We start from the raw sequence: 14,106 nt of genomic DNA on the forward strand, positions 1-14,106 counted from the left end.
TCTGCTCGAGCCGCTCTGAGGGCAGGAGGCTGTCTGCTCTGTCCTGTTCCCCTCTCAGCTAGAAAGCTGGATTGTGTTTTGGGCATTTTTACCAGCAGCTTTTAGCTATATGTCAGAATAAAGTCCGCCACAGAGATCTCTCCTTGATCTGCTTGGTCCTCCTGTTTCTCTGAATTCTCAAAGCCCCTGAAGCCCAGAATGGGGTGGGGGTGGGGGTGTCTGGAGGGGCAGGGGCTCAGGCACCAGCCGCCATCCCAGGACTGACTCCTCTGTGTGTTTCTAGTTTACCCCCACTACTTCTACAGGTGATTAGACAGCGTCCACGATACAACGGAGACTACATTTTCAACTCGATGCAATCTTTAATCTGTTGATACTTGTTATGTGGGCCCGAAGATATTTTATTACAGGGTTTTTAATCAGACCCTAATCCAGCATCAGAGGGTTCCCCCAGCATCAGACCTTTGCCCATAGCGTGAGGCCCACTCCAGCATCCGACCCTCCCTCAACATCAGAGGTTCCTCCAGCATTAAGCCCTCCCCCCGCATCAGACCTTTCCCAAGCATCAGGCCCTCCCCCAGCATGAGACCCTAGTCCGGCATCAGGCCCTCCCCAACCCTCAGACCCTCCCCAGGCATCAGACCCTTCCCAGTATCAGGCCCCCCACCTCCAGGATGAGGTGTGGCACCCCACTCCTCTGACGCTCCTTAGCATACCCAGGCAGCCCCAGTGCAGCAGGACAATAGCTCTTGCAGGAGGTGCATTTTTAGGAATCACCTACGGAGCAGCAGAAGCTGGGGTTTCTTTCAGGTCAAGGAGAGGCAAAGAACAGGCACTTGTGCAGGAGGCAGTGGTGGCTGTGGGCACGTTCCCCAGCTCTGCTTCCTCCCCGTGGGGGCTTTGCTTTCCTGCTCTCTCATGGACCCCAGGGCGGTGTCCTTCCAGATTCACGGTCTCCGTGATGTCTCAAGCCCAAATCCTGAGTTGCGTCCCAGTCCTGCACGGCAGAGGGCTGGGAACACCCAAGCTCAAGGGCTGAAAAGATCCCGGGGGACAGCGGGGCCCCAGAGGGTGGCAGGGCAGGGGATGAGGGTGGCCACCCACAGAGGGCCCCGCAGCAGCACCGGAAGGAGAGCAGTGATGTCTTAGCTCACTCGGGGATGCTGCCTGGCCGAGCACTCAGGGATGTTACCGCCGGCAGCTCTGGGGACGCAGGAAGCCCGGTGAGTGACACGACTCCACTTGGGCCGTGTGGGTGGGCACTGCTGACCATGGCCTCGGTTTCCGTTCCGGTTCCACTGTCCCTCCGAGGACTGACGGGCTCGTCTTCAGAATGGCACAGGTATTCTCCTTATGTGGGTGAGCGCATCCCTGCTTGTTTCCGTCAGCACTGCTGTTGCTCATCCTGCGTCTCCCTCTTTACAAACTGTGCTCGCTGCTCTTCTGGTTTAACTTAGGAGCAGCCCTTATTTTCTGCATTTCCTAGTTGTCAGCGTTCACTGGGGCTTTGCAGGTGGCGTTCGTGGTAAAGATCCTGCCTGCCAATGCAAGAGATAACAAGAGACGGGGGTTCGATCCCTGGGTCAAGAAGATGCCCTGGAGGAGGGCATGACAACCCACTCCAGTATTCTTGCCTGGAGAGTCCCCTGGACAGAGGAGCTAGTGGGCGACAGTCCCTGGGCTTGCACAGTGTCAGACACGACTGAAGCAGTTCAGCACACACTCAGGTTTTAGTTCAGTCGCTCAGTTGTGTCCGAATCTTTGCCGTTCCGTGGACGGCAGCACTCCAGGCTTTCCTGTCCTTCACTGTCTCCTGGAGTTTGCTTAAAGGCACGTCCACTGAATCAGTGATGCCACAGAACCATCTCATTCCTGCTGCATCCACTGCAGAGGCGGCGGGGATTCGGCAAAGTGCCCGGTCCCGCCGCGTGGGTGTGAACCTGCCTCACCACTCCCTAACCGCGGGGCCATGTCTCCTCTGTAAATCGGGAGGTGGCAGCCCCTGCTTGCTGAGGGGCACGTGCAGCCTCTGGTGCACACTCAATGCAGCATCCCTCGCAGCGCTGTATTTCTGAATAACAGGGAGAGATGTAATAACCTGCTCCTTTTCCCCTCTTGTCCCTAAACTGTGCTCCAGACCACATCTGCGTTACCTACCCCTGTACATCCCACGCCCAGCACAAACAAGACACTCAGCAAATATCTGGCTGGAGAGGCAGGAACACACCCTGTCCTCCAGGAGATGGCGCCGAGCGCGGTGGGGGCCTGGCGATCACACTGTGTGCTGAGGAGCCCCCAGGGGGACCTGCGCAGCTGTGGGGTGGGGCGGGAGCCGTGGGCAGAACCCCTGACGAGCTCCGGGGGGTGGGGACGGTGGCAGGAAGGAGGGGGCTGTTCCTTGCGGGCTGTCCACACCTCACCCCTCATGGATGAGCACTGAACCGTTTCCAAACACCTGTCACTGTTCTGGAGGAAACAATCATTGCCCTGCTCCTTCCTACTCAAGCAATTTCGGAGAATATGTTTCTAGCATTGGAGTAGAAACATTTGCGTTATTCATTCCATGCTCCCTTCAACCACCCATCCAGCCAGCCATCTGTTCATCCATCCATCCACTCACTCATCCATCCACCCATCCACTGACGAATTCATCCATCCATCCACCCAACCACTCAGTAACTCATCAGATCATCTCAGACCCACCAAGAAGACAGACACCTCCTCCGCTCCTGCTCCCAGGAGGACCCCCAGCCTGAGGGACAGGTGCCTCGTGGGGATGACGGGGGAGACACAGAAGGGACATGCCTGCAGGCCCCCTAACTCTGAACGGTGAAGCACCCACCTGGTCCTAATGCCTCCTTGCCGGGGTGTCCAGGCCGGCCCTTTTACTTCTTTTGAAATATGCGGCTGATGGAGTACCGGATGCTTTTGTTTTTTGCCGCTTTGTGTGGGGAGTCTTGGCTGCTGCTGCTGCTGCTGCTGCTGGGGTTGCTCCCGGGGCTGTCCTGGGAACCTGTCAAGCTTCAGGGAGAGAAAACAACCGTTATCCGGCACCCTCATGCAAACACACACCAGTCCACAAGACCTACTGATAGAACTGGGCACCCGGCAACACCCGCGCCTCAACCTCGCAGCAGACCGTGGAGTCTCCTTCACCAAGCACACTCCACACGAGCAATGCGGGCTCCCGGCCACAGACAACCACCTCGGGAAGTTGCAATTCCCTGCCTCTAGCTCTCGCCCAAGGAGGGCTTGACTCCAGGCCAGCTGGTGCAGAGGGCGCTCCGACCTTCCCTCAGGGTCGCTGCTCGGCAGGTGACGACACTCCCAGAGGACGATCTCCTCCGCTCTGGGCAGTCCCCCTGCCTCCCGCAGGGTGACCGCCCCTGGCCGTGGAGGGAGAGCGACGGACACCGTGCAGGGCTGCTGGTCAGGAGACCACACGTGCCCTCCATCGAGTGCTGCCTGGCTCAGGACGGGAGCTCGGCAGGTGGTGGTCTGAATGAGGACAGTGTCAGTCACGGGAGTGGACAGAGTCTCCTGAGAGGAGACCCTTGAGGAAAAGGGAGGGACCCTCAAGAGTGAACCCGAGAGGCAAGGGGCCGCCACCATCAGGAACGCACCCCGGGCCGGGCAGACCTCTAGCAAGAGCAGGAAGAAAGCTCCCACAGGAGTCAATCTGTTGAGATGGACCTTTCCTAAAATCACTGAGGTCACTGAGCCCTCCTGCCCCAGCACCTGAAGTCCACCACTAAACACAGGCTCCGAACCCAGTGGGATTCCTGTAAAATCATCCTTGCAACTCTTTCAAGACTAGAGGCGCAGGGCTCCTGAAACTGATGCCAAGGCGTGCAGGCCCCTTACTTGCAGGCGTCCCTGATGGCCTCGTGGCTGGCTGTGTGCAGTGCCCCCGGGTGCAGCCGGTCCAGCTGAAGGGACTGCGGCGAGGCAGGGGTCGAGGTTGTGCCTTCGATGTCTCCTACCTCTTCCGGGATAGCTGGCAGCTGAGGGAATGAGGTCAGTGTAAAATTGGGTAACAAAAGACCGTCGTAAAAGGCAATCTCACAGGTTTTACATTATAACCAGAAACTTATTTGAAAATCTATTAGCTATGCTTTCCCCCAAGTACAAAATAAACCCTTGTTATAGCTTAACGCCATCTTAAAGGACTGTCTTGTTCAAGAGAGGCAGGGCTATGGGGCAGGAGAGCCCCCGACTGAGTGCAGAGACCCCGGACCAGAGCCTCCCTGCAGCCGGGCTCTGCCCTCCCTGGAATCCCACAACCAGATGGCCCTGCCGGGCAGGAGGGCAGAGCGGTGCCAGCACCGTGAACCCTGCATGGCATGAACTGCCCTGTTGAAAGGACTGTGCTCATCACCAGACGCTGCTCAGAAGCACCAGTTGCAAGAGTAAGAAACCTCTCAGCAAAGCCGTCCAGACCTTCCTGTTTGAAGGAGGAAAGGACACTGCTTGTGCCACCACCCAAGAGCATCTGTAGTGACGATGCAGGTTACTGGAACCCATCACGACCAGAGAAACATAGAAAAGGTACCTAACCCCTCCATGTGAACACCACGGGTCTGGCTTGTATTTCTCGGGAACACACAGACTGGGGGCTACACCCTGAAGTGCTCACACGCAGTGCGAGTGTAACTTGCTCGCTGTGGTTTCCATACAGCACCCCTAGGCCTCACTAAGAGGTGATCTTGTGTCAGCCTAGAGCAGAGGAATGGGGAGGGAGATGTGAGTTAGGTGCAAAGGGGAGGGGACATATGGGCCCCTACTGCTGGTCCATGTTGAGGTTTGACAGAGCGGCACACCCAGGCCACCCACCCCAGGGTGACGGCGCTGCCTGAACTGGAGTACGGCTGCCCGAGGCCTGCGGGAAGGCGCCAGGAGTGCTCGGTCAGTGGGCTGGGAGCGGGAGAGGGACGAGGAAGGCCAGCCCTCGGGGCACTGGACTCCAACAACAGGGGCTCATCCAAGTGACCCGAGGGGAGCGGCTCCGAGCTCCCTCCTGATGCTCCCTCCATCAGGGATGCCGTGATGGACACGACAGCCTCAGGAGGAAAGCGGGCTGGACGGGACCACGGGTACGCGTCCAGGCTCTGATCAGACCAGTCTGCACCGCACTGCTGTGTGTGCGAGCCTGGGCACGGTGCCCAGCCTCTCTCAGCCTCAGTGTCCATGTCTGCTGAATGGGGATAACGGCAGCCTGGACCTCACCTGGGTGTCTGCGGGATGAGATGACAGGCTCGGAAAGCACTCGACACGGTGCCCGGTGCACAGAGTCTCCTGCACACTGCTACCCACCGTCAGTAAATTGGCTTCCCGCAAATCTAACATCTATGCCTTTTAAGAAAATCTAACAGTCATGTCTTTCAAGAAAACACTGAGCGGAAATTCCATGGTGGTCCAGAGGTTAGGACTTGGCACTTTCACTGCCGGGACGTTGGTCTGATCCCTGGTTGCGGAACTAAGATCCCATAAGCTGTGCAGCATGGCCAAAAATATAAGGAAAGAAAATTTTAAAAATAACCAATAATACTATGTCTATTATAAATAAGCATGAGATGATTAGAAGGCAAACAAGTGGGAGAAAGGCAAACTGTTACAACTGTCCTAACGAATGACCTATTTCCAACAGAATCATCAGCATATTCTACGTGGGGGGTGAGTTTCATTACTTCCATTAAAACGTCAGTTATTCACCAGTACATAACCACATAGTGTTCACTCACATTAAATGACAAGGACTATTTAACACTTCACAGAGAAACAAAGGCATGCTAAAGTGTTAAGGAGTTTACCTTTCAACGGTGCTTCCTTAAATCACTAGGCTGAGAGACGCATGCAAAGAAATGAAGAGAAACCACATTTCTTGCGACTCTGAAGCTAAAAAGTCAAGAATCAGTATAGGCAAAGACAGGAAAGCAAAAAAGACTGCAAACATATAAGTGAGATGAAGATTTAGAGAACATGTAACTGGAAACACAACATTTTTTTTGACCACAGAAATTAAATAAGCTACTGAAGATTTACTAGAGAAACACTATCAATTATCACTCAGAAGATACAATTCCATTACAACATCATGATTTAATAAAGCACAGCATTCTGTACAATAAAGGGCCTTAACAGTTGTCTATTCTCAGCCAAACTTCTCTATAAGTTAGTTTCTCTCAACAAAAAACATGTTCAACGTTAAATTAGTAATTTAACTGATGAGGAAGTTACCATAATACCTATTTCAACATTGAACAAATCTAACCACTTATTGGACATTAATGTAAAATCCTTACATAGAATTTGATTTAAAACTTCTCAAAATAAATTCATTAAAGCAGGTTCCCTGTGAAAATATGTAAGAATGAAAGCTAGCATAATAGCAGGGGCAGTCTTTACATTTTATTAACCACAGAAGATACTGTTTTACAGAGTCTAAGAGAGACATTAACTGTGCTAAAGCTGATGAGATTGAGAGTCTTAAATACAAGCACCAACACAGAAAGGATATTGTGTCAAAAGTCCATTAAATCTACACTTAAGAGGGTCATTTCTTTATGTAAGGATCATCTCATTTATGAAGTACACATGTTATGTAGTTTAGGATCCATCTACATTATGCTTGTGACTGCATGCTGCTGCTGCTAAATCACCTCAGTCGTGTCCGACTCTGTGCAACCCCACAGACGGCAGCCCACCAGGCTCCCCCGTCCCTGGGATTCTCCAGGCAAGAACACTGGAGTGGGTTGCCACTTCCTTCTCCAGTGCATGAAAGTGAAAAGGGAAAGTGAAGTCGCTCAGTCACATCCGACTCTTAGCGACCCCGTGGACCACAGCCTACCAGGCTCCTCCGTCCATGGGATTTTCCAGGCGAGAGTACTGGAGCGGGGTGCCATTGCCTTCTCCTGTAACTGCATAGTGAGACGCTAATTCAGACTGACTGCTATGGGGGAAACATATCGCTTAATGAGACATGAAGACACAGCACAAACCCGACTAGGGACACACGCTGGGGAGCACAGCACCGCTATGACCAGAGCAGCGGGAGGACGGGGAGGGGAGGGGGATGGGCAAACGACAGCTGACTGACGACTGACGGACCGTGGTCCCATTGACAACGACTACGCAGACAGAGGATGAGACAGGAAATCAAGACCAGTGACGACAGCAGACACACGTCGGAGAACTCCAACAGCAAGGAAGACACAGACAGAACTGTTCTTTCACAGATACTCGGAGAGAAATCAAGCATGAACCCACAGAGAAACCGTCAAAGAATTTTAAATTTCAACTACTTAGCCAATGATGCAAAAGATAAAAACAGCGTGTCAAAAGACCACACCGTGGACTAGTTACCACTTCACATGCTGCGAAAATGATTCACAGTGAATTTAATTACATGCTGACTAACAGTGTAGCTAACATGAAACGGGTGGTAACGGGAAAAGGTGATAATGCAAGTGCACTTACAAAGCAGTGCTGAACACGTGGTTTCATGGGGTAAACAGCAATGCACTCACACAACCTAAGCTAAACATGGAAGCAAGCTGGGACACGTGCTTTAGAGCCACACACTCTGTCGCCAAAAGCCCTAGGTCGTCATCCTGTTTTTTGACTCCGAAGAGTGAGGAAGCCCGACTTCTTCCCTGGGGCCCTGGGGCCCCCGGCTTTTAACCTGGTTTCACACGCAGAGCTGGCCTGAGCGCGCGGCCAGGCCCATCAGCAAGCAGACCAGTTGAGATTCTTGGGTTTTGTTCCCACCGCATGCCCTGCACCCTGCAGCCAGGCATCCCCAGTGGAAAATGTGTGGCACGGTTTGCACACGCCATGAGAGCTGCCCATGGTTACTTTCACAAAGCTGCCTGCTCCCTGAGAACAGAAACTTCCCTGCAGCTGCTGTGCCCAGCACAGGCCAGGCCCAATGTGCTGAGTACACTGAGGCAGGCTCTGACTGAGTTCATGATGACATGCTAAGCCAGTGGTCCAAATATCAAGACTAATCTGTCACTGTGCCATTATGGAATGATTACAGACTAGGCAGTTTTAAAAATCTTAGACCTCTGAGCATAGCAAATGTATCTGATTTTCTTCTGGGTAAAAAGAGAAAAAACAAACAAAAGAAAACCAGTGTGCTGGGGGACGGACGCGGCAGGGAGGAGGCAGACACATACCCCAGTCGTGTCTACTTCCCTCGGAGGGCTGCGCCGCCTTCTTTGGGGCTTGGAGCGCCCACTGCTGGGCGAGCAGGAGCCGGCAAGCGAGGAGGCCGCATCCAGGTTGAGGGAGCTCTCTGTTTTACAACGACGGAGGTTGCCTAAGCTCCCCCTGCCCACCCTGCTCTCAGTCTCCTCGGCCAGCAGCTCCGTGTTCTTCTCTTTGATCAACCTAAAATAGAATAAAACCCGTCACCCGCCTTTGTCAGCAGAGGAGTGTGTCTGGACAACACATTTGGGCTGGCATTCTGTGTCACGATTAGCAAATTCCAGGAACACTTGCTCAATTAACATCTCAGCACAAAGGTTCAACTTTCCCTCTTTTGAATATCCTCAAACTTAGAATAACTTAGCACTGAGTCTTACCAGGTGGCCCCGATCATTCACGTTTGATTTCCCTTATTTACTCTAACATTCTGACGGGCCTGGGTGGCGACTCTCCCCCTGTGAGGGGACACCTGACGTTGACAACCTTTACCTTCTCCCTGCTCTCAGGGCAGACATGCACGTCAGTGCCTCAAGTCTTTCCCACTGGGAGTCGGGAACTCTGTACGATCAAAACAGCGATGCACGAACAAGCTGGAGTTTCTAAACACAAGTCTCCAGACCAGATGAAGTGCTGAGTTGATCTTTTTTGTGTGTGAGGTTGTATATGTACAGACGCATCACTTGATGACGTTCTCCCCCAGCTTTGTGTGAGTTTCTGGATTCATGCCAATGTGCCGCATTAACCTAGAATTCACGGTTACTGCTCTTCTCCCCTCATGTGCCATGGAGGATGTTACACAGCAGTTTAAACACTCAATTATGCAGATAAAAGGACTTTCAAATTAAAATACAAGATTCTCACAGGAACTAAACTCTCCAGTTGCACTTCTGCTTATACATCCTGAAAGTTTTCCACTGTTGATAACAAGCTGATGGACAGAATTTACCATTTACATCAAGTCAACTTGTTGCATAAGGAAAAATCACTTTTACCTGACAACTTGCTGTAAAAATAAGACTATTAATATATAACCGGTCATTCCATTTTTCCTGCGGGGACGGGGAAAGACAATCTTTCTGAGCTCGTCTGTGCTCAAACACGGCCCACAGAGCAGTCTGTCTATGGCGTCAAAAGTGCAGGCGGCACCACCTGCGTTTGCTGGTTGTGCCGTTCACCCCCTGCCTTTCCCCCGGGCTCCCCACGCTCGGCCGACAGGAACGGGCACCTCGGCCTCAGCTGACGTGACGAGAACAATCTGAGCAGCAGCTCTGCCGGGTCCTGTGCAGGGTCGCCGGCCTGCGGCCACTCTGAACGTGGACTCGGGACAGGGGAACCGCTGTGCGGGTGTGGCACCAGGCAGGCCTCAGGGCCCCCAGCCAGCCGGCTGTACCCAGGCCCAAGGCCCCTGCTCACCACCAGGCGGGCCTTTGGATTCTATCCCCTTTTGTAAAATGTTATAACTGCCAAGAAGTTGTCTAAAGAAAACATCTTAAATATACTGATGAGATGAGAAAAACTCAAACACATGTCCTTGGACCACTGTCTTCCAACAAGCCAATCTTCACACTGCATTACGTGAAAAAGGAAAATGCAGATCTGAGTGGGAATCTGCCAACCCCAAAACCCCAGCTTTTCTGATCCAGGCGGCTTTTCACCAGAACGTGGGAGGCTCTGAGCGACACATGAGGGCGCGCCCTCAGTGCTGGAGGCTGCACGGGCCGCAGGGGACACCGCCTCAGCACCTCACCCACCTTGGGGCTCAGAGCTGAGGGGGGACACCCCACAACGCCCCCCACAGAGTGCTGACACCACACTGTGGACAGAACGCCCTGGATGACTGAGCTCTATAATCAAGGGCAATCTTGGAACTGAAAATTCTTGAGGCAGACCTGAAGTCAGTGTTCTTACTATGGAACACTCAGACTTCTCTAAGAAGACAGCTCCTCAGAGAAACCGAGTTTCCGGGGAGCTGGGATCAGGCGCACCCACCGGATCTCTTCGTTGATGGCGTCCAGCTGCTCCTGAAGTGTCACAGTCAGAGTCTTGGCATCGACCTGCCCGCTGGGCGACAGGTGAGTGGCCGAGGTGAAGAGGGTGACCCCGTCGCCCTCGCCGTCAGACACGCCCTCGTCACTCTCGAACGCCTGGGCCACGTTGGCCAGCACGCTGGCTTGCTGCGCGCGCTCCCAGCCCTGTTCCTTCAGGGTCTGCACCTGGGCACGAGAGCACCACGTCTCGTCAGCGACATTCAGAGCAGCTCAAGTCTATCAGGAACTGAACACAATTTTACATGGAAGCCCTGACTGAGGATAAATGGGCCATGCTTAGGAGACACTGCCATCTCTCAAGCGAGCAGTACTGAAGAAACGGGCAGGAGGAGAATTCAGTTCCCACATGGCCTGGTGACACTCAGGCCTGGTGACTTAGCGTGGACAGAAGGCAATCCTATGAGGTTATTCACAAGGGAGGGCTGATGGAGTCAGAGACAAAAACCAAACATTAGAAAGATACATCCATGCCCCCATCAGCCAGGCTGAAGGAAAAGAAGGAAAAGCAATCCTTCAGCTCCGCAGCCGCTGGGTCCACCTCAGCTGTCATCACTTGTACTGGTTCACCAGGGAGGGCTGTCCTCGCAGGTTCCCAGCCCTCCGATTTCCAGGCTGGTCTGAACACCCACAGACAGGAACGAGCAGGGGCAGCCAGGGGACAGGAGGGCCAGCCCCGCCGCGGCTCTCCTCTCGGGGCACAGGCCCTCGGCTGTTCTAGGCGGTGCCCCTTGCACCGCAAGGGCGGCTCTGTCCTCAGAGACGCACGGGAGCGTGCCTGTGGGGCCCCGTGCCGCCCTCCCGCTCTCACACCTCACACCCTTCTCTCCGCAAATGTCCCCCCGGCCCCACTGTCACCCAGGTCCTGCCTTCTTTTCCCAGACATGACCTCAAAGCAACTGAGGGGCAGCCTCGAGATGCTGGCTGGCCGGCTCCCGGGGTCAGTGCCCTCGGCCCCTGTCTTCGTCACGACCCCTCCCCAGGGCAGAGCCACCCCCTTCGCTGGCTCCAGGACCACCTGCCATCATTCCTGCTCCGCTCCAGCGAACCAGCTGTCTATGGGTTCACCCCCATCAGCCCGGTCAGCACATCCTCTCCCTTCCCGCGCCTTCAAATCGCACAACGGCAACCAGCAGATTCCTCCTCCAGGGCTCCCTGCAGCGCCTGCTGCGGGTCTCTGAAAGTTCCCTGTGAACGGCCTCTACTGTCCCCCTCCCTGCCTGGTCTCCAGCTCTCTGCAAGCAGGCGGTGTGCCCCGCCCCGCAGGGCAGCCCCCCGGGGGCTCCCAACCACTGGACTGCCAGCAAAGCCCCAGAAATAAACTCCTAAGAAAGAAATGAAGGGGTGAGGGTGGACCGCGAAGAAAGTTCGAGCACGGCGGCTGCTAACACTGGGGCCATCGGCGGATCCGGCTCACTGATGCTTTCTGTAAGGGTTGTGGGCACACATCTACGTCTGTTCCTTTACACACTGCCTGTGGATGCTGTCACGCTTACTGACTGGCATGAAATGCTGCTACTCAATCATTCGTAACCAGTAAAGACATTCACTCTGGGGCCCTCTTGGGAACAGTTTTCCAACTCCTGTCCTGGAGCTTTTCCCCACACACAGACCAGGCCGGGATAGGCCACGCCAGATGGGCCTCTTTGTAAAGGGGCCATGGGGCTGGCTCACCTTATCCTCCAGAGCAGCCATTCTCTCCTTCAGATGAAGCTGAAGCCTCTCATCTGATTCGGACACAAGCTTATCCATGGTATCTGATAAGGGTTTATTGTGTTCTTCCTTCACGTCTTCTCCCTGCCTTGTCTAAAACAGGAAAAACAAAAACTCATAAACTTCAAGAGCAAAGTACGGTCCTTCTTTTAAAAGCACCGGGGAGCCGCGACATCAGCGGCCTGTGCCCTGGTTCCCGAGGCGGTCCCTTCCCACGGCCACCTCTGGTGGGCTCTTGAGCATCACCAGAGCAGACGGGCAGGTGCAGAGGGAGGCAGGGACTTCACTTGTCAAAGGTCACTCCCAACGCTTCTCTTTGGCTGAGCGCCTGGGGGACCTTAGTGTCACCAGCCATTACCTGTCGCAGGAGCTCGGGGAACAAGCAGATTTACACTCAGAAACAAGCAGACTTTAAAGGGGATCGGCTTACACACACGTTGGTAGAGGAAATTCCCAGTATATAAACAGAAGCCTGAGTCTGGTTTAAGGGGGTAAAAGGAATTCAAGTTATAAAGCAAAAGGTGAGAAAATTCATTTTGGGAAAAAAGCCAGTGGAGATAGACTTGCACATATTTTTCTTTACGTGCAACATCACTTGAATTCTTTGAAATGACTGCTGTTGTTCAGTCGTGTCTGACTCTTTGTGACCCCATGGACTGCCGCACGCCAGGCTTCCCTGTCCTTCACTATCTCCCAGAAGTTGCTCAAACTCACGTCCATTGGGTCAGTGATGCCATCCAACCGTCTCGTCCTCTGTCGCACCTTCTCCTCCTGCCTTCGCTCTTTCCTAGCATCAGGGTCTTTTCCAATCTGTCAGTTCTTCGCATCAGGTGGCCAAGGTATTGAACCTTCAGCCTCAGCATCAGTCCTTCCAATGCATATTCAGGACTGATTTCCTTTAGGATTGATTGGTTTGATCTCCATGCAGTCCAGGGGACTCTCAAGAGTCTTCTCCAACACCTCAGTTCAAAAGCATCGATTCTTTGGTGCTCAGCCTTCTTTACGGTCCAACTCTCACATCCATACATGACTACTGGAAAAACCATAGCTGTAACTAGGTGTTCCTTTGGTGGCAAAGTACTGTCTCTGCTTTTTAATATGCTGTCTAGCTTGGTCACAGCTTTTCTCCCAATGATAATTCATGTTCAGATCAGTTCACTTGCTCAGTCGTGTCTGACGGTGCGACCCCATGAACTGCAGCATGCCAGGCTTCCCTGTCCATCACCAGCTCCCAGAACTTGCTCAAACTCATGTCCACTGAGTTGGTGATGCCGTCCAACCATCTCATCCTCTGTCACCCACTCTCTTCCTGCCTTCAATCTTTCCCAGCATCAGGATCTTTTCCAATATGAAAATTCATATTAAAAAACTGGAAATAATTACCTGAAGCAATTTTTAAATGTAATAACAAAGTTGGCAAGTCTGTCTTTTATAAAATGAGCATCAAGCTCATGGTTTAAAAAGCTGTTTTAGGACCTACTGTATAATGATCTGTTTGAGATTGGCCCTGTGTTAGAAATTGCTGAGGCTAATTGCTGGGTCATGGGTATTTATTATACTGTATTATAGAATTGGTATATGATTATACCACTTTTGTGCACGTTTGAAATTTTCCATCGTAAAAAATTTAAAAACAGGTTATTTTCTGTTAAAGTCTTCTCCAGCAACACAGTTCGAAAGCATCAATTCTTCGGTGCTCGGTCTTCTTTATGGTCCAATTCTCACACCCACATGTAACTACTGGAAAAACGATAGCTTTGACTATATGGACCTCTGTCGGCAAAGTGATGTCTCTACTTCTCAATATGCTGTCTAGGTGTGTCATAGCTTTCCAAGGAGCAAGCATTTTTTAATCTCATGGCTGTAGTCACCGTCTGCAGTGATTTTTGAGCCCAAGGAAACAAAACCTCTCACAGCTTCCACAGTAAGGCATCGGCATTCAAATATTTTTAAAGCAAAACAAAAGTTTACTTTGAACTGGCTTAGTCATAAACAGCATCCCGAGCTCAACAGCCTCTGAGCAGCTGTTCTGAAAGTAAGGAAGGGCACCCCTGATCGGGAGACACTGAGCTCTCTGCCTAAGCGGGGAGGGCGCCTCACCGTGGGTCTCACTATGGGAGTCAGAACCACTGCCCCCTGG

At 52.8% G+C, this 14,106-nt stretch overlaps 1 protein-coding gene across 1 annotated transcript in view; it reads right to left on the bottom strand.

Annotated features, from left to right (window-relative positions):
* Positions 1 to 342: 342 nt before the first annotated feature.
* Positions 343 to 14,106, bottom strand: part of LOC148773719 (liprin-alpha-1-like) — a 219,025-nt gene continuing 205,261 nt past the window's right edge. The window contains exons 6-11 of the mRNA XM_088833153.1: positions 11,928 to 12,059; positions 10,198 to 10,421; positions 8,178 to 8,391; positions 3,865 to 4,004; positions 2,843 to 3,021; positions 343 to 1,538 (exon numbers count right to left, since the gene is read on the bottom strand). Of these exons, the coding sequence (XP_088689279.1) occupies positions 2,886 to 3,021; positions 3,865 to 4,004; positions 8,178 to 8,391; positions 10,198 to 10,421; positions 11,928 to 12,059 (846 nt within the window). The 3' untranslated portion in view covers positions 343 to 1,538; positions 2,843 to 2,885. The remainder of the gene's footprint in view (positions 1,539 to 2,842; positions 3,022 to 3,864; positions 4,005 to 8,177; positions 8,392 to 10,197; positions 10,422 to 11,927; positions 12,060 to 14,106) is intronic.

This window comes from Moschus berezovskii, chromosome 27 (assembly GCF_049115385.1).
Source record: "Moschus berezovskii isolate FMDL1 chromosome 27, NW_MosBer_1.0, whole genome shotgun sequence".
In the NCBI taxonomy this organism is placed as follows: domain Eukaryota; kingdom Metazoa; phylum Chordata; class Mammalia; order Artiodactyla; family Moschidae; genus Moschus; species Moschus berezovskii.